Here is a 19,583-nt window from a genome sequence, read left to right as displayed (position 1 = left end):
TAAATAAATAAATTTTAATTTCATCGACATTATGCATTAGTTTCTTGTATTGAAAATAGAAAACATCAAAGATTGGGAGGGAAAGGACAAATTTTTTTTTTTGATCATTTTACCATAGATTCTTTTCAAGACCTTTATTGGTGTGATTTGATGGAAATTAAAAAACTATGATAGATTGTCGATTTTTTTCATTCTGGGTTGCAAAAAAAAAACACAGTGCCAATGAAAAAATTTGGATCAGAGGAATCATAATCTTAAAAAACATCAATACAGTTGACTTGTGCAGGATAGTTTTTTTCCCATGATTTGTGTGGTTTGGTGAAAATCAATGATATAAATGTAGGGAATTGTGTCTACTACCAGAATATCATGAAAAAACTTGGATCAGAGGCAGCGGCAGCAAAAAAAAGATCAAAACAGGTGCCTTTTGGGCTGCCTTGTGCCGGGATCGAACCAGCGACCTTAAGATCTTCAGTCTTACGCTACTACCAACTGAGCTAACAAGGCTTGGATGTTTCCAAAAAAAAAAATTGAAAATTTGAGCCCCGCTTTTTTTGACGATTTTTAAGGTTTCCAACTAAAATTTGGTTTAAAAATTTTTTCTGTTTTTGTTGTTTGGAACATCCAAGCCTTGTTAGCTCAGTTGTTATCTTATTTCGCAAGGCACTTGATGATCCCAATTCCAAAAATTGAAAGTTTGAGCCCAATGATATAGTTCATGTTTCAAATGTTAAAGCTATTACAATTAGTAAAAAGGTAAGAACATAAATATTGGAATATATATTTACTAACAAAATACTATCTATCTATTAATTCAAGACAGGACAACAAACCCAAAAACAATTAGCTGATAATGATAGAATCTGTTAATTAATATATCCCAGCAGTAGGACGTCCTACTTTTTAAAAATAATAATAAGTATTTTTTATCCAACTTTTTAATTTAATACCAAACAACAACATCAATCAATCATAACAACCAATCAACCAACACACAAAGTATTATAGTCAAAAGTGTTTTAACCAACCTACCTACCTACCAACCAACCAACCAAAATAAACATTACATTAATAACAATATTTATTTATTTAATCATCACTCAATTTAATAATAATAATAATAATAATTCATCCTATATTTATTGGTATTCGAACACCAATCCAATTCAATTCAATCTCGACCTCACTCTACTACTTCTAAACTCTTTGTTTTAAAGAAAAGGAGAAGGATTACTAATTAGTAATTTCAATAATTGGGCAATTGATGGAGAAGGTTGCCGAGAACAACAACAGGTACATGTATTTATCTCTTATTTTTATTTCAAACCCAGTTTAGTTAAATTTATTAAAGTTTAGTTTAATTTAGTTTAATTTAAATTAGTTTTTAGATTACATAGCACCACCACCAATCAAAGAAGGAACAGGCTTATCAATATGACAATTGATCAAGATTGGACGTTGAGAAACGCTTGAACGTTCACGAGCATCGGCAAAGGATTTCTCTAGCTCTTCACGCTTGGCATTGTTGTGAGAGAGTGAGAAGCTCTTGCCACCATAGGCAACCATGATCTTGTGGAAGGCAGTCTTGGGATGATCATGATGAATTTGAGGAATCTTTTTAGAGTCCTTGTCCATCACGACTTGGTCGTCAGAGGACATTTCACCGATGGAACCCTCGACATTACCAACAACGATATTGATTGGGATGTGATAACGGTTGAGAGTTTCAAACTCTGGGATACATTGACTGATGGATCTGTCGTCACAGAGGAGCCAAACATCGACAGATGGATTACACAACTTGGAAGCAATGGCAAGACCAATGGCAGAGTTGGTGTTGTGTCTGACACAGGTGTGGTCAAGTTGGATCCAAGCTCTGACACAGTCTGCAAGCATAGATTGGGCACACTCCTCAAACTGGCCATTGTCACAGACGATGATGGGACGAGACTGACTGTTTTGGAGAGAGTCACGAAGAGCCTCGAGGACAAGGTAACTGTTGAGATGTTCACCCTTGAATTTAGACTTTTTGTCAAAGATGAGAGAGCTGATACTATCCTTTTCCTTGAGGTCCATGATCCAAGACTGGAACTTGTTATAGTTGCGTGGCATCATGTAACCGAGATGGTGAAGGAATGTGCTTGGTTCGACACGATAATTGGAACGTTTGATCGATTCAAAGAATGAACGATGGAGTCCGTGGCCAAATAAGGAGAATCCCTTGTTTGACATGAGCGTATCAACAATGACCATTCTCTTTTTAGAGAGATTGTCACTAATGTGTTGTTGATGGTGTTCGAGTAGGTCATTGAGAATGTTGGTTGGAATACCACAAGAAATGATAAGGTCAGAGTGTTTGAGTGCATACTCTAAATTGTCGTGTATGACATTTTGGAATGAACTATCATTTAGGACCTTGGTAAATCCAGTGAGATAAGTAGGTAGACCGAGCAATTTGATTGACAACTTTAAACTATCATTACGTAAAACTTCATCTTCATATTGACCAGAGGTAAGACATTGATCACCTAGTAACAAGAGAGGGTTTTCAGCTTCATAGATGAGATCTAACACTTCTCTAATTTGGTCAGCCTTGGGAGCCTTGACGCAGTCTTTTTGGAAATGATGAAAGACAACTTCAGTGTCTGACGATGGATAGGTAAAGCTGTGTTGGATGTCATTCCAGACACGCTTGAAATACCATTTGGATTGATTCATCATCATGTTGTTCTTTTGAATTTCACCCTCTGGCACGATCATTTCCTGAGAAAACTCCAAATACATTGGACCAAATGGTGATTGCATACAACGGTCGAGTGACTTTTCCAAGGTTGGTGCAATGTCTGTAATAGACTTTACAAATTCACAAGACTTGAATGAATGTAAACTCCAAATGGGGAAATGTTCAGATTGTACAACTGAACCCATCATACCCTTGTCAGTATCCATCAATTCATTAATACCAACGACCAAGAGTGGGAAATTAATAGTTGTATTGGATAATGCCAATAAATCTTGACTTGTTGAAACAAAAATACATCCAACTTGTTCTGTTGCTCTATAAATTCCATCAGCTGCATTTAATGCATTATTAATATTTTTCATCTAAATATAAAAAAAAGAAAAAGAAAAAGAAAAAAAAAAGGAAAATTAGTATATTTGTAATGAATTCTTATTTGTTTTTTTTTTTGATTATTTTTTTTACCTTTATAACTTTAATTCTAAGAGATGAACAACATTCAATGATTGGATCACATTCAGTTTCACTTAATGAAAAAATGTACCTAAATTTAAAAAGAATTATAAGTATTAATATTTATTTCTTTTTATTTTATTTTTATTTTATTTTTTTTATTTAACATACTTGACATGATAATTTGAAAAGACTCTTGAAATAATGTTTGCACCAGATTTTAATTGTTCCCAAGTTAATTTTTCCTTGATCTTTTTACTGTTTACATAATGATTGTACATGTAACCAAGAGCCAAAGGAACAGAGACAGCAGCACCAGCCATAGCCAATGTTCTAGATGTAGAACCTGATGGCAAGATACGTTCAAATGCTTCACTCAACATTTCGTGAAACTTTGTCTTGTCAATATTAACTTGATCCAAATGTCTAATTACTTCTTCAACGTTATCCATTTTCTAAAAAAAATAAAATAAAAATATAAATAATAAATTTAAAAAAAAGAAATAGGTTTTGAATTTATACCAAAATAGTTTATATAGTTGTAGTTTATCGTCATGTCTTGTTTGTGGAGAAATAGGGTTGTGTGTGTGTGTGCGTGTGTTGAAACCAATTCTATTATTATATTGGTAAATCTATATGTACATTTATATATCTATATCAATGACATCGATTAGATTTGTGAGAGAGAGAGATATACTCTTTCATTTTCAACCACACCACACACAATTGTTTTTTTGAATTGAGGATAAATTAGAAACTACTATTGTCTCTGTTGTAGTGGTAAACCTGGTGTGTTCAGTTCAAATAGAACAAGAACATGTGTTCTATTGTGAAGAAAAAAGAGAGTATATATGATTTATAGGACTAGAGAATTAGTGAGAGAAAAATGAAACGAAGACCATCCGGCTCTTAGCCATGTTCCGGACGAAAATATCTTTGAAAAAAATTTTATATTTAAAGGGGCGATTTAATGATCAAAGTCCCCTCATCATTCATTTCATTATATATTCATTCAATACAAATAGAGAGAATGAATAATCAACAAAAAGAACAAGAAAGAATCATTTCAATGATATTTGCAGTATCAGAGAATCATGTAATAGGCAAGGGGAATGATTTACCATGGCATTTACCAAAAGATTTAAAATTCTTTAGAGATACAACCAATGGACACCCAGTCATTATGGGTAGACGTACATTTGAATCGATAGGTTGTAAACCAATGCCAAATAGATATAATATAGTTGTTACTAGTAGATCTGCCGAATCTTTTAAAGATAGTGATGGTCAAACTCTAAGTAACATTCAAGGCAAATTAGCTTTTGTATCATCTATTGAAAATGGTTTACAATTAACAAAAGATATTCAAAAAGTTTTTATTATTGGTGGTAAATATATATAAAAGAAGAAATAGATTAAAAAAAAAGTATTTACTTTGTTTTATTTTTACTTTAGGAACAAAAATATATGAAGATGGATTACAATTTTCAAATGAATTATTAATTACACATGTTCATTCAAATGATGTTCAAGGAGATATATTTTTAAAGATATTTAATAATCAAGAAACATTACAAGATTTAAATGGTAGTCATTGGAATGTATTGACTGAAGAATTCCATTCCAAAGAACATGATCAATTACAACAATTTGATTTTACAATCAAAACTTATAATCGTCGAAATTAAAAAATCTATTTTTTCTTTTATTTTAAATATCATATTATATTACTTTTACTATTACTACATTTTTTTTTTGTTTCTTTTTCTTTCTCTCTCTCTCTTTTTTACTTTTGTAAATTTACAAAATCCAATTCTTCAACTTCTTCTTGAAGATCAATAGATTTTTGGTATTTGTTGATGACTTCTGTCAAGACATCGTGTAGTTGTTTGCCTTCACCATGATGACAAATGATTTTTCTCTTGTTTGGTTCAGATTTGAATTTCAACCATACAATGTCATTGTTTTCAGTGTCGACACTAACCTCTTCAATACCGGCATACGAATTTTCACTCTTGATTCTTTGTTGGTCCAAGTTAAACAGCGAATCAATGGTAAGTTTGAAAATACGATCTTGATGTTTACCTGCACCATTAACTTTGATCACCTTGAATTCATTGACCGATGGATCATGTGAAAGTGATCCTTTACTTTGAGACAGTCTTGCCAATCCCATTTTAAAACCAGCTTCAAAAATATCTTGAATAATATGATCCCTTTCCAATTCTCCATTACAAACATATTTTCTTGTAGATGATGCATCATTTTGATGATGTCCAGAACCTGGACCTGGTACTTTGATTGATAAAAATCCCATTTTTTTGTTCACATTACTACTATTATTATTATTACCAACGAGTAAAGAACCACTTGTAAATTTCATTCCAATTTCAATTGATCCTGCTGCACTTGTAATTTCTTCAATCTCCTCAATTCTCTTTTCATTTTGAATCTTTTTAGAATTTGGATCAATATTTAAAATTGAATTACTTGTAAATTTAATTAATCTAAAAAAATAAAAAATAAAAAGTAAAAAGTAAATATACATTTTTCTTTTGTTTCTATTTCTTTTTTTTGTTTCCTACCTTTCTTGTCTTTTTCCTTTTGAATTAACTTTAACAACTCTATAACTTTTAGTAATATAATCTTTACTAGTTTCTGGAAGAGCAATATTTTCAGTATCGATAAAAGAAGTTAATTGTTTCCAATTGTATACATCATGAATCTTTCTTTTTAATTTACGACTTGTAAATGCTCTCATAAAATTAATTACAGCTCTTGTATATGCTGATGGATGTACAATAAATAATTTATCAATATTCTTTTTATATCTAAAAAATAAATAAATAAATAAAAAATTAAAATGATTAATGATCTTTTGATTATTTTTTTCTTTTTTTTTTGGCTTACTTTCTTGAAAATACTTCAGCCAATTTTGGTAAATGATTAAAGATTGCCTTTTTAAGATCAGATGAAATATGAGCCCAAGACATATCAACAATGAGTGTATAAGAGACATTGACACATGAATCCATAACCTTGAAAATATGGGCAATCAGAGGATTGACATTGTCAAATAGTTCTGCTTTGACACGATTGACAATAAGATAGAAAACAGGTCTATCATGCTTGTCATTTGGACCTTGAAAGAGAAACCGTGCACGTTCAAGTTGGAATGTGAGATCATCAAAACCTCCTGGTCCAAGTTGTTGTTGTTGTTGTTGTGCATGATCAGTTTCTTGTTTTTTCTTTTCAACCTTTGTTTTGGGTGATGGTCCAAGTTCTCTTAATAATTCCAATATACGACCTGCTGCCTTGTTATTGGTTGATACTAATTTCGTCAATATCTTGTCTTTATATAAATCCAATATACGATGGAAATCAAATAAATCTTGAATTTCAAGATTTTTAATATATCCATCCCATGAAAATGATGAAGATGAATTGGATGAAGAGTTTGATGGTAGGACAATTGGTGATGGTGATGTTGCTCTTTTACCAGCTGCCGATGATGAGGAAGAAGAAGAAGGAGATGGAGTTGGAGCCAATGTTGATGGTGTTGTAATAGTCCAACCACCAGATTTACTTGGAGTATTGGCACTACCTGCACCTGTAGTTGAACTACCACCTGATCCCTTTGTTAACATTGCCGATGATGGTGATATAGATCTACTATTGGATGATTTAGAGACTGATGTCCAAGTGGTAGGTGCAGATGCTGTCAATGATACAGGTGATGATGGTGACGATGGTGGTTGACTACCTTCCAAATCACTCCATTTTTGACCACTTGATGACAATGACGATGAAGATGAAGAAGATAAAGATGAAGTATCTTTACAAATCATTTTAAAGTAACTTGTCATTTTCTCTTTGTTTTCAATGATGAATTGATTCATACAAGTCATGTAATCTTCTTTGCCACCAAATTGAACACCATTGGATGTGTTTTGAAGTACCTTGGCTAAAAGGACGAGATTTCTCTTGGCACGAGTCGATGGTACAGTGTCGGAGGAGATCAACTTGCTATACTCTGGTGTGACAATGGCAGGTGAAAAGAAACGGAGCATGATAAACCCACCAATCAGTGGTGCCAAACTCTCTGGTGCATACTTTAGTGCAGACTCTGCAGTATAGTCTGCCACTGCTCTAATCTCTCTTGGCATTTCCTCTACCACTGTTGGATCGGTAATACGGTCAATAAACAATTGTGAAATCTCCATTAGATTTTGTCTATTTTCTTTTAATACTCTTTCAGCATCGAATGGTATAGATGGGCTTGCAGGTGTTTCCTTGTTGTTGGTTGTTGCATTACCACCACTATTCTCTTTTGGACTTGTATTACTACTACTACTACCGCTACCGCTACTAGTCTCTTTGTCATTATCTTGATGATGATGACGATTCTTTTCAACATCTTCCATATAAGACTTTAATTTACGTGGATCTATTTCAAGACACATATTATTATCGTGAACGACTCGTGACACCAAATCCGATAGTACAAAACGTAAATAATTAGCTCCGACCAATCGAACGTATGCACCTTCAATCTTGTTGACAATGTTGTTACCACGTAGAATAGAACCTTCACCTTCAGCACCAGCCTTTGTATCAAACTCTGTATAGATTAGATCTTTGATCAATGGTAATGTCTTTCCTGCAGTTGTATAAATATTGACCACTGTCTTTGCAAATGAATCTACTTCTGCTGAATCTAATAAATTGGCTACTCCTCTTGTAAATCTAGTAGAAAAGATAGATAGATAGATAGATAAATGATAGATAGATAGGATTGGATTGGATTAATAAATCATCATTATCATCATCTGACTTTTTTAACTTTAGACATACTGAGTATCTTTTACACAAGTATCAACCAATTCACCATATAATGATACTGCATTACTCCATGCTGATTTCTTCCAAACAAGAGGTTTACCTCCTCCTGATATAGTTAAATGATCTTCCATATTCTTTATCTCTCTCTATCCTCTCTCTATTTTCTCTTTTCTCTTTTAGTTGTTTGTTGTGTTTGGTGATTGAGAATCAGATACTCTCCTCTTTCTCTCTCTCTCTCTCTTTTTTTTCTCTCTCTCTCTCTCTCTCTTTTTATTTCTATACTACACAAAAAGAGGTAGGTTAAAGTGAAGTGATACTACTATAAATAAAGAATAAAAGAGGTGGGGGTTAAGAGGTATGCCTAGAAGAATCAGATGTTTTTTTAGGCTTCCATCCACACAAAAATATCTTACACTTTTGATGCGGTTCCGATTTTTTTTGATAAACATGTTTTTTTTGTCACAATCGATCACCCAACTTTGTGGGTGTTTCATCAAATAACTGTGTCGTCGGTCACGTTTCATAATGGAATTTTACAACGTCCCATTTTTGATTGGATGTGTTTAAACAACAAACAAATTTGGCAAAGTAGTCAATCAATCCCAACAATGATTGGGCAATCATTTTTAATTAATAATTGTGTTTTTATTTTATACAAAAATATTTAAAGTGTTATTATTATTATTATTATTATTATTATTATTATTATTATTATTATTATTAGTCTTTTTGACATCATCATCATCATTATCATTTGATGGTTATTGTTGTTAATAAATTAAAATATTGGTTAAATTTTAATGATATATCTAAAATTATATCATTCGCTTGGTTTGTTTTGGATTGTGGATTTGTTTTCCACAAATAAATAAAAAAAAAATGGAAATCTATTATTATTATTATTATTATTAAGAGTTGTGTGTTTCAAAACTCTCTCTCTCTCTCTCTTAACTTGATCCACAACATGGTTTTTTAGGAGCTTCACCACCTGTTCCAATTATAGTCTTTTCAACTTCAGTATCTTTCATGCTATACAAATTAAAATAAATAAATAAATTAGTTTCTTTCTTTTCCTTCTTTCTCTTCTTTTCTTTCTCTTCTTTTCTTTCTTTCCATTTCTTTTTTCTTTTTTCTTTTTCCTTACGTTTGTTCAATATGTTGTACAATATGATCGAAAACATTGGTTACACCCATATTCTCTTTTGCGCTAGTTTCAAAGAATTTAATGTTTAATTCTTCGGCCAAAGCCTTTCCTTGTTCAAAGGAGACCTTTCTTTGGGCAGTCATATCGATCTTGTTACCTACGAGAACGATAATCATACCATTTTGGGTGTATTGGTTAATGTCTGCAATCCAATCTCTGCATCTCTCAAACGACTTGACGTCGGTAATGTCGTACACCAAAATGACACCATGTGATCCTCTGTAGAATGTTTGTGTAATCGATCTGAATCGCTCTTGTCCTGCAGTATCCCAGATCTGTAGCTTGACCGTCTGTCCAGTCTCTTTGTTTCTAATAGTCTTTACGTTAAAGTCTACACCCAGTGTAGGTGCAAAATGTGTATTAAATGTATTGTCTGTAAATCTAACGAGAATGCAACTCTTTCCTACTGCAGACTCTCCAACCAAGATGATCTTGTAACATAATGTATCTTCTCTAAAAAAAAGAAAATAATAGGTAACAATGAAAAGGAAGAAGATTAATAGATTGTTACAAGATATAATAATAATCAATCTCTCTTTGAATAACATACTCTGCCATAATGTTAGTTGTGTATTATATTGTTATATTGTAAAAAAAAAGAAAAAGAAAAGAAAAGTAAAAGAAAAAAAAAAGTCTTATCTGTTTGTTATCTGCTCTAATAATAATAATATAAATAATATAAAAGATATCGGGCGTATTATAAATTTAATATATATTATTATATATTATATTAAATTAGTATTATAAAAATGAGTGTTATTATTAACGCAACACTTCGTTGTCTATTGTGATCTCTCTCTCCCTCCTCGATTTGGGGGTTTTTAGAAAAAAAAAAAAAAAAAAAGTATTATATAAATAATTGTGAGAGAAAGATAGTTTGATAAATAGAATATATATGTATTTATAAAATATATATAAATATTTATAAATATTTAAAAGTATAAAATTTTTAAAAACTTAATGTAATGAAATAAATAAGAAAAAAAAAGATAAGTGGAATGACAAGTGATGAGAATCAAATTTCCGTTCGACGAAGTAATTTCAATTCGTCGATTCAATCTTTAAAAAGTTTCCCACCAACCAACCATTCTCCACTAAACCAATTTTCGTCACGATAACTAAAAACAATGAATTATCGTAATGAATCAATCTCCATCATTAATAAATAATAATAATAATAATAATAATCAGTATTAAGTATTATTATTTATTTATTTTAATCAATTAAATTAATGTTTGAGTGCGATGCTAATCTAGTCTTGTATCATGATTCATATGCCAAACTGGATAACGATAAGGATTACATTTTAAAAACCATGGGAGAATGGCCACTTGTTTGTTAAATTGTTGATCCATATCTGATAGTTTTTCAACTCTTAATTCAAAATGTTCAGGTACTTTTAATAATTTCTTTTCCAGTTCATAGATAGTACCATTAATTAAATCTTCAGAGAATACTAATAATTGTTCCATTTTATTAATACCACATTCTGTACATGATAATTTTTTTGCCTAAATAAAAAAATACAAAAAATTAATAATTAATTTGATTTTCTATTTTTTTTTTTACATACAATATTAAAAGGAATATAACCATATCTACTCATATGCATACCACCAAACATGTATTGACCTGAATGACCACGATTTCTATTTGGATAGGTTTTAGAGGATTTAGCTTTTTTGATTGTATGAAAAGTGGGATCACCCAATGTAAATGGATGATTGTCATCAACTGGATAATCAGATCTAAATGCTTGTGTCACTATACCATATGGAAACCAAATGCCAATATCTATAGATGTAGCTGTCTCTTTGAGTTGACAATACTTTAACATATGTATATTTCTTCTCGTTGTCACTTCATCAGTATCTCCAAATCCAATTATATCAGTGTCTTGGTATAGATTTCCTTTTAGTTTATTCCATTCTTGAAATTTATCCCATCTCCTAGACTCTTGATATTTCTCTGCTCCAAATATATTTTCATCACCACTATCTTTGCCAGTAGACTTGGGTGCCAATCTCAATTGATCAGCGTCATCAAGTATAAAATGAATAATTTTGTCTTGAAACCTGATAAATCTATCTTGGTATTTGACTTGCTCCCATATCAATGGTTTCTTTAATCCACCATAATGGGTATGTGCTGATTCAATAATAAAGAAATGGTCCACTATATCATACAATTCGTTTAAATGGATTTCCAAAGTATCAACATCGAATCCAAATTGAATCATATGTCCTACTTTGATTGGAGTGGTCCTCTTTCCATAAAATAAATTAGGATATTCTTTACAATATTGATCGGTAATATTTTCTAGTGGTAAAAGTATTTCTTCAGGTTTGCATGTATGATTGATTGGTTGTAAAGGTGGAGCTATTAAATATGGTAATAATTGATAGAGTAATTTTTGTGAATATCCATCTGTAAGTTTTCTATTTCCAGATTCCACAGATTCTTTATATTCATCCCATGGGAATGATTTCATATCATCTTTAAAATTTTTTAATTCTCTTTGTTCTTTTTGTTGTAATCTAAGTTGTTGTATATGTTTTTCATAAACCTTATTATTATTTTGATTTTGATTAATATTAATCTTTTGATTATTTTGAATATTATTTGAAAAATATAAAGTTAATGTTAAAATAATTAAACAAATAAATATTATTATCTTATTTCTTTGTGCCATTCTTTTTTTAAAACATATTATTATTATTGAATGAATAAATGATGATTAAAAAAAAACATTCAAGTGATCAAAAGGTTTGTTTGTAAATTTACAAAACAAAGGAATAGTTTGTTGAAAAATATGGACAAGGTTATATCATCATTTTCGTCCGACTAGTTTGTTAATCCCTACAAATATTAAAAAAAAAAGATATTTTGTTATTAAAAATTAAAAACAGGTGCCGTTTGAATAAAGTACCTCGGAGAATGGTGTTGGGATGCTGTACAGCCTTTTGACGTCACTTTCGGGGAGGATATTTTTTTTTTAAATTGAATCTGATCGGATTCGAGAATAAAAGGAATTTTCTAATATTATTATTTGTTTTAATGGGGAAATCTACAAAGGTGTATATATTATACTTATACTTATTTATTATTACTATATTATTGTTACTTTTTTACTTTTATATTGTTGGGTTTATATTATTATTATATTATATATTATTATTTTCTTATTATTATTATTATTGTTGAATTGCTTTTGGTTCTAATTGTTGAGATACTTGATAAAGTACTTCATCATCAGCAATGGGGAGAGAATCAAAAGTGGCGAGGACCATTTCTGATTTTTGTTGTTGTTGTGTACAGAGTGGGAAATCGTATGGGATTTGTTGACATTTCTGGATGATGGATATGATATTGTGCATGAGTTTCTTTTTACCCCAGTTGATGAGTCCTTCGATGCTATCGGCATTACCGTCTTCGATAAAGGTCAGATCCTTGAGATAGACACCGAGATAGGGGATGCATGGTGGCACAATGTCCTTGATGATCGTTCTAAATGCTTTGAAACTGCCCTCCATCGACATGATCTTTTCGAGGTCTTCAAGGGTCTGCTTGTGCTTTTTGGGTACTTTGGCCCATGACACACGTAGTCTGAGTACCGAGCTGTTACGAATACCAGCCAAAAAGGCGGTCAGTAGATGGAAGTTGTTGAGTTCGCGCAAATGTTGGGCAATCTTGATGAAACGGCAAATGAGCTTGATACGTGGTTTGAGTTTGTTCTGGTGGAGGATGGCAGTTGATACAGCCATTGACACCTTGTTGAAACGGTCAATCATTTTGAGCAAGTTTGGAGCCTTGTACTGCAATTTTGGTTTGTTCCAAGCTTGGTTCAAAAACTCGACAATCTGGATACGCTTGAATGTCTCATACTCGCGAACGGTTAGTTGTTGTGCGATAAACAGTTCGTCGTCGAGGAAAGAGTTGGCTAGTGACGGGATCTTGGTCGCTAAAGCGGCACGGTGAACCTCGGGCATTGCATAAGCACGCTTGCCCTTGATGGCAGAGTCATACAACTTCTTTAGGTTGGGTACCATATTGCTGTATCCATCTGCATTGAGACGGTCGATAAAGCTGTTGATACGTTCGAGGAAACGTTCTTCCAAACCACCACCTGATGCTGCCTGTGGAGACTGCTGCTCTAGCCAATTCTTGACAAACACAATCACATGCAATTGAATCACCTTTTTCTGCTTTTCTTCACCCTCTGGAACCGTGTATCTCTCGATCAACTTGTCCAAAAGTCCGTCCGAAGTTGTAAATGATTGGTATGTCATTAATAAAATGTTCATTGATTCACGATCCACATCAATGTTGTTGGTTGACAACTCGACGAGCTTGTTAAGTGTAGCAGCACGTATAATCTGACTTTGTGCAGTTGGTGGGATAGTAGATGCGATAGTGGCAGTTGTGGTCGTCGTCGAGATGGATGTGTCACGTGACGAAGCCGGTGCATGGTGCGAAGGTGACTCATCATAAATGATGGTGCTACGGTCATTTGGTTCCTCCCAAATATTGGTCATTACATGATTCTGGAACTCTGAGTTTTGCAACTCGACCTCGTCAGCCAGTACAATGTAGAGACTATTCTTGCTCGTAAAGTTTTGACTATTAAGAGGTTGTTGACGGTTGACAGTTGGTCCATCAAACGTATCAATGTGGAAACGACATTTGCTTTGGTCGATAAAACAGTCCAACCAATTATCCTCAGTTTCCAATGACTCGTTGAGAGGAAGATGTAATGGTATCTGTACAACGACTTGTTTTGGCTTGACTGGTGCTGGGATAGCCATTAAACTAACTACATCTGCCGATGTAGAAACTAATAATGGTGAATCTTGATGAGACATTACTAATCCATTGTCTTGTACACTACTGATTGTAGCAACTGATTTCAATTTATCTTCTAAATTTTCACAAATGGGTGTTCTTTCAATCGAATCTTCACTATCAGATGTAGAGTCTCCTTCATCATCTGCATCGTCAACATCCATAATAGTGGTGGTTGGCATGCCATGTCCATTTCCACTTGCATTCAACTCATCTTCTTCCTTGATTTGTCGTTGTTCTTTTTGTTGTTGGAATAGTGAACAATCGATATGCAAGGTAATGGTTGATGGTCTAACTGCATATCTGAGACACACACGACTGTTGATACGGTAATGATACAATGGTACACCCGACTCTATCCACTCGACTGTTGGCTTTTTGTTGAATCTTCCACCACTGCTGCTTGTATTCATCGTGCCGCTGACAAGATGGTCTTGATTGAGTGTGTCTTGACGGTCGATAAAGATACCATAGTAGTGGAGATTGTGCATGTTGGATGGGTCCATAACCTTTTCCGAGATTTCTGCAAAGATCTTCTCTGTTGGTGACGTGAGATCAAGACGAAGCTGCTCGTAGGTTCCATCGGCAAACTTGAGTTTCACCATCTTTTGACGTAGCTTGAGTTGGACAGTCGACTTTGGATCCTTAAAGATCTCATAGTCGTGCAACTTTTCAAGTGGCTCGAGCCAGTACCCGCCCGTGCCAAAACCAGCCGAGTCGAGGTACAACCCAAAGTCATCCGACTCTAGACAGTAACGACCGATCGCTGGCAGATGCTTTTTGACGATATGGTGGACCAGTCCGGCGCACGTGGTGGTTGGATCCATTGGCTCCTCAATAAAGTGGTTGGATTTGGTGCTGATGGCGCTGTCCATGTCTTTGACCTTTTCAAGTGACATTCTAACCTTCCACGGCACCATCTTTAACGTGTACTGCTTGAACAAGATCAACGAGCGAAGAGGTGCGTTGCTGCCATTGGGTTGGGAGGCATTTTGCTCGAGGATATACTCGTCATCACGCAAGAAGCGACCGTCCAGCGACTGTGTCTTGCTGTCTCCGTCACATACATACAATCCCCATTCTCCAAACTCACGCAGATTCGAATTGGACGAGATGATGGCACGGATGACATCACCAGCCTGTGATTTCTTGGAGATTGGTACAAGTACTTCTCTCATTGTTACATTGTTATTGTTATTGTTGGCAGTAGTGGCAGTAGCAGATGAAGAAGCCAAAGGATTGTCGTCAGAATTGACAGATGTTGTTGACTGGTCTAGTTGGCCACCTGTTACCATGGTCGGTGTACCCGACTCATTGTTACTATTAAAGGTAGATGGATTACAGGCAATCTTGACAACTAATCTACTGTCAAAGATGGGGTCAAATGGATCGGCACCGGTAAAGTTGGGACTGCTTGGCAGAGAGAACCCAATATCTGATCCTCCGCCGCCAGTACCGTCCAATCGTGGCGACAAGCTCGGTACAATGTAATTATCATCTTCCACCATCATACGCTCAAATGCTTGCATCTCGCGTTCTAATGATTTCCAACTCGACGTTTCAATACCATCACCATCGATACGAAGATTCTTGATCGACTTTTGAATACCAATTGACAAAATTTCATTTCTAATATCTACACGAGTTGAAAGTTCCTTACAACCCTTTATCAACTGGTTAATCAAAGACATGCAATTCACCTTTACGTCCAATGTGTATTCCCCATCCAATGGAGAGTGAATGAATCCAAGTGGAGTTTGCAACGGCACCTGATGTTTTTTGGAATAGGTCTTTATCGATTCCAAAACAATCGTTGAACCAATTGTAAATGTTCTACACAATACATCCAAAACTTCCAAAGTTAATTTCTTTACTGATAATGAACTAGATGTTACATGTGGGAATATAATATCAGTCATATCACATAATAATATTGATTGCATTTCAAGCTAAAGAAAAAAATTAAAATATAAATAAAAGATAATTAATAAATTTATCTTTCTTTTTCTCTTTTTGTTTTTTTCCCTTACTTCAATTAATAATTTTAAACAAGATAAACATTCATTAATGACAAGATAATCTTCTTCAACTTTTGGTTCTCTTAAAGAAAAGGATGATATCATTGATAAAATGGCAACTATACCAGAACTTTCTGCAAAATTGACAACCCATGTAACAGGTTTATCAATCAATTGTTGTCTTAATCTACATATATCTTCATAACTAAAAAGTGAATGATTTGATAATACTTTTGAATATCCTCTTGGACTTTTTGGTATTCTTGTTCTAAATAAAATAAATAAAATAAAATTAATAATTGATTTTTGATTTGTTTTTGTTTTGTTTTTAATCTACTTACAAAGAAGGAGGAGGTAAAGATTTTGGTGATTGAGTTTGAGAAGTTGTAATTTTTGGAGGAGAGGATAAAAGGGATTTTAATTCAGTTGTGGTTGGTTGAGTTTGATTCAAGATTCCATTTGAAAGTAGTGAATTGACACAATCTGGTTTTAATCTTTGAAGGAATGACCATTTATCTTCAGTTACTAAATTGACCAATTCCTCTCTTCTCTTTTTAGAATAATCCAAATCATCCAACAATGCTTCAAATATAGATTGGAATGACTTGTAATTGGGTGTTTGAGGTGGTGGTGTAGATGATGTCGATTGTGAAAGTGGAGTTGAAGGAACAAGAGGAGAACTACCAGATACTGATAATGATTTTCTACGCAATGTAAGCATATTGAGAAAAGATGATGATGATCTACTGAGTGCAGGTACTTTGCTGTTGCTATCTGAAAGATTAGTTGGTGGAGTACCAACTCCATTACTACTATTATTTAGACTACCTCCACCATTTTCATAAAGATTACTACCACTTCCTTTTCTAGTTCTATTTAGAGGGGATCCGACAAGTGAAGATGAAGATTGATTGGTTGGTGTTGTTTGCCCATCCATCAACTTGCTATTGGCAAATAATTCACTCAATGTTGAACCACTGCCACCAAGACCATTCATACCATTAATACCATTAGTTGTAATTGTCAAACTTGATCGTGGTGATATAGATGATCTCTTGAGAGTATTATGAAGATGTGATGATAACATCATACTATTTAGTGATGAATTACTTGCACTTGTTGATAATAAAGTGGTAGTTGTACCATTACCATTATTGTTATTTGAAGTTGAATGATGAATATTAATATTATTACTATTATTATTATTATTACTATTATTAATATTATTAATATTTGGATGATTAAAAAAGTTACTACTACTAGTTGAATTATCAGAATCTGAATCACTTTCTGAATCTGATGAAAAATCTGCTAGACGTCCAGCTTGCATGCCATTGTTGTGCATTGCCATTTTAGAGAGTGATGTTTCGCTACCCTTCTTTTTCAGTGTGCCACTCATCATGGAGCCGAGAAAGGGGGAGCTGTTTGCGGGACTTTTAAGGTGTGGTGATGTCGTGTTGGGGCTGCTCAAGCCGTTGAGGAAAGGGTTGGTGAGAGAGTTGATAAGCGAGTTGTTGTAGCTACTGAGGGTGTTGTTGCTGCTGCTGGCCGTGTCTTTTAGGGCGACGCTGAGACTGCTGCCGTTGCTGCTACTCAGGTTGTCCGAATCGTTGTCTTCGTCAATGGCAGCGAGCCAGGCGCTCGACGAGCTGATGCCGACCGAGGTGGTGGTGGCGCCACTCGACGAGACGACGCTGTTGTGTTGGTTGCTGCTACTGCTGCTTGTGCTCGGGTTGAGGTGCTGGATGAGCTGGTTGATGGCGTCGGACTCGATCGAGGCGGCCGAGGCGAGGATCTGGTCGTAGCAGGCGTTGTTGTGGATGGAGAGACGTACGAGGTGCTGGAGAAAGTCAACTTGCAAAAAGGAGGGCAGTTCCTCGAGCGCGTTGTCGTGAAGGGAGAGGAGGTTGAGGTTGTGCAGCTGACGCAGCTGCGCGGGCAGGATGGCGATCTTGTTGAACTCGAGGTTGAGCTTGCGCAGTGCCCGACACTCGCCAATCTCGGTGGGCAGCGTGACGAGCCTGTTCTCCTGCACGTAGAGCTCGGTCAGCGCGGCCAGCTTGCCCACGGACGCCGGCAGATGCGAGAGGGTGTTGTTGTTGAAGCGCAGGGTCGTCAGCGCCGTGCACAGGCCTATGTCCTCGGGCAACACACGCAGCTTGTTGTGCTGCACGTGCAAATTGCGCAGCTGCTTGAGCTGGCCGATCGCATGCGGGATCTGCTTGATATTGTTGCTCGAGACATCGAGGTAGGTGAGAGAATGCAGCGTGGTGATCTCGGCCGGAATCTGCTCGATGGCATTGCCGGCAAATACTATTTTACAGAGCGACTTGAGCTGGCCGATCGTCGCTGGGATCTGCTTGAGCTGGTTGTCGGCAAACGACAGCGACTCGAGCTGCGTCAACTCGCACAGCTGCGCGGGAAAGTTGGAAAATTGGTTGGCGTCCAGCGACAGCTCCTTGAGCGACCCCATAAACAGACGCACGGGGATCGTGCCCAACAGGTTGTATGAAAGGTCGAGCGACCGCAACTGCGACAGCTTGCTGATCGACACTTGGAACCGCGACACTTGGTTGGAGCTGAGCACCAGCTCTTCGAGTGCCTCCAGACGCTCTAAACTAGGTATCTCTGACAGACGGTTGTCCTCTATATGCAGTCTCTTGAGTTGCGACAACTGTTCTATTTCGTTGGGCAGCACCTTGAGACGGCACCCCTTTATCACCAGCGATCGCACCGTCCCCATCTCTTTCAACTGCTTCACTATGAGCGGACCCGCCGACTGTTTGATCTTTTGGTGTTCAATTCTCACCGTCTTTCCATCTTTACTTATTCCTTGTTCTATATATTTTGATACAACTGATTTCATTTTTTCAAGAGGATGATGATGAAGATGAAGATGACTTGACTGTTGGATTTTTTTTTTAAAAACTATATGTGGGTGTTTTTATCAAAGATTAAAAATCCAATGAGGTTGGAAAATAAAAATAAATTAAATAAATAAATTTGGTTGTTGTTGTTGTTGATGGGTTGATGTTGAAGATCTTCCTATTATTATTATTATTACTATAACTAATATTACTATGATAAATTTTTTTTTACCATAAAAAAAAAAAAAAAAAAAAAAAAGATGATGTTGATGTTGAAATTCACTAAACTCTGATTTCCCTATTTTACATCTATCCTATCTTGTATATGTATGTATGTATGTATGTATATATCTATCTATGTATATCTGTTTGTTTTTGCCTGTGTCTATTATATTATATTATCTATCTATCTTTTTATCTATCTATGTTGTGTATATATATATATATGTCGATTGTTTTGTTTGTTTTGTTGTCTTGTCCAAATAATATTATACCAAACAAATATTTGTTCTTCTGTATGATGTTGATGTTGTTGGGTGCTGCTGCTGGTAACTTGTACTGCTAATGTGAATAGTTGTGAACACAACAACAGAGTTGAGAGTTAGTATTATAAATA

General features: G+C 34.8%; 7 protein-coding genes and 1 non-coding gene across 8 annotated transcripts; 1 reads left to right on the top strand and 7 right to left on the bottom strand.

The window, feature by feature from the left end:
• Positions 1-433: 433 nt before the first annotated feature.
• On the bottom strand, positions 434-507 carry DFA_12126. The gene has a single exon. It is a non-coding gene; the product is annotated as a tRNA-Phe (tRNA).
• Positions 508-1,389: 882 nt separating this feature from the next.
• Positions 1,390-3,645, bottom strand: DFA_12125 (uncharacterized protein; the record flags this gene model as incomplete). Its single annotated transcript, XM_004351022.1, has 3 exons — positions 1,390-3,105; positions 3,206-3,284; positions 3,365-3,645. The coding sequence occupies 3 exons, from the start codon at positions 3,643-3,645 to the stop codon at positions 1,390-1,392; spliced, it is 2,076 nt and encodes a 691-aa protein (XP_004351074.1).
• Positions 3,646-3,853: 208 nt separating this feature from the next.
• Positions 3,854-4,881, top strand: DFA_12124 (dihydrofolate reductase; the record flags this gene model as incomplete). The annotated part of the gene is made up of 4 exons (XM_004351020.1): positions 3,854-3,871; positions 3,938-4,038; positions 4,154-4,581; positions 4,649-4,881. The coding sequence occupies 4 exons, from the start codon at positions 3,854-3,856 to the stop codon at positions 4,879-4,881; spliced, it is 780 nt and encodes a 259-aa protein (XP_004351072.1).
• Positions 4,882-4,979: 98 nt separating this feature from the next.
• On the bottom strand, positions 4,980-8,166 carry nfaA (Ras GTPase activation domain-containing protein; the record flags this gene model as incomplete). The annotated part of the gene is made up of 4 exons (XM_004351018.1): positions 4,980-5,700; positions 5,779-6,024; positions 6,104-7,939; positions 8,048-8,166. 4 exons carry the CDS (start codon positions 8,164-8,166, stop codon positions 4,980-4,982), a joined length of 2,922 nt encoding a protein of 973 aa, XP_004351070.1.
• An 816-nt stretch (positions 8,167-8,982) lies between these two features.
• rabC (Rab GTPase) lies at positions 8,983-9,797 on the bottom strand (the record flags this gene model as incomplete). The annotated part of the gene is made up of 3 exons (XM_004351016.1): positions 8,983-9,064; positions 9,180-9,692; positions 9,790-9,797. 3 exons carry the CDS (start codon positions 9,795-9,797, stop codon positions 8,983-8,985), a joined length of 603 nt encoding a protein of 200 aa, XP_004351068.1.
• A 690-nt stretch (positions 9,798-10,487) lies between these two features.
• DFA_12121 (uncharacterized protein) lies at positions 10,488-11,932 on the bottom strand (the record flags this gene model as incomplete). The annotated part of the gene is made up of 2 exons (XM_004351014.1): positions 10,488-10,751; positions 10,814-11,932. The coding sequence occupies 2 exons, from the start codon at positions 11,930-11,932 to the stop codon at positions 10,488-10,490; spliced, it is 1,383 nt and encodes a 460-aa protein (XP_004351066.1).
• Positions 11,933-12,434: 502 nt separating this feature from the next.
• On the bottom strand, positions 12,435-17,451 carry gefL (Ras guanine nucleotide exchange factor; the record flags this gene model as incomplete). The annotated part of the gene is made up of 3 exons (XM_004351012.1): positions 12,435-16,031; positions 16,113-16,368; positions 16,442-17,451. 3 exons carry the CDS (start codon positions 17,449-17,451, stop codon positions 12,435-12,437), a joined length of 4,863 nt encoding a protein of 1,620 aa, XP_004351064.1.
• Positions 17,452-17,950: 499 nt separating this feature from the next.
• DFA_12119 (uncharacterized protein) lies at positions 17,951-18,966 on the bottom strand (the record flags this gene model as incomplete). Its single annotated transcript, XM_004351010.1, has 2 exons — positions 17,951-18,387; positions 18,927-18,966. The coding sequence occupies 2 exons, from the start codon at positions 18,964-18,966 to the stop codon at positions 17,951-17,953; spliced, it is 477 nt and encodes a 158-aa protein (XP_004351062.1).
• Between the last annotated feature and the right edge of the window lie 617 nt (positions 18,967-19,583).

Source organism: Cavenderia fasciculata (assembly GCF_000203815.1).
Source record: "Cavenderia fasciculata unplaced genomic scaffold Scf_EUAJFUG02HR96I-5, whole genome shotgun sequence".
NCBI lineage: Eukaryota > Evosea > Eumycetozoa > Acytosteliales > Cavenderiaceae > Cavenderia > Cavenderia fasciculata.
Note: the sequence above shows the minus strand (reverse complement) of the source record. Positions and strands in the feature narration are given on the sequence as shown.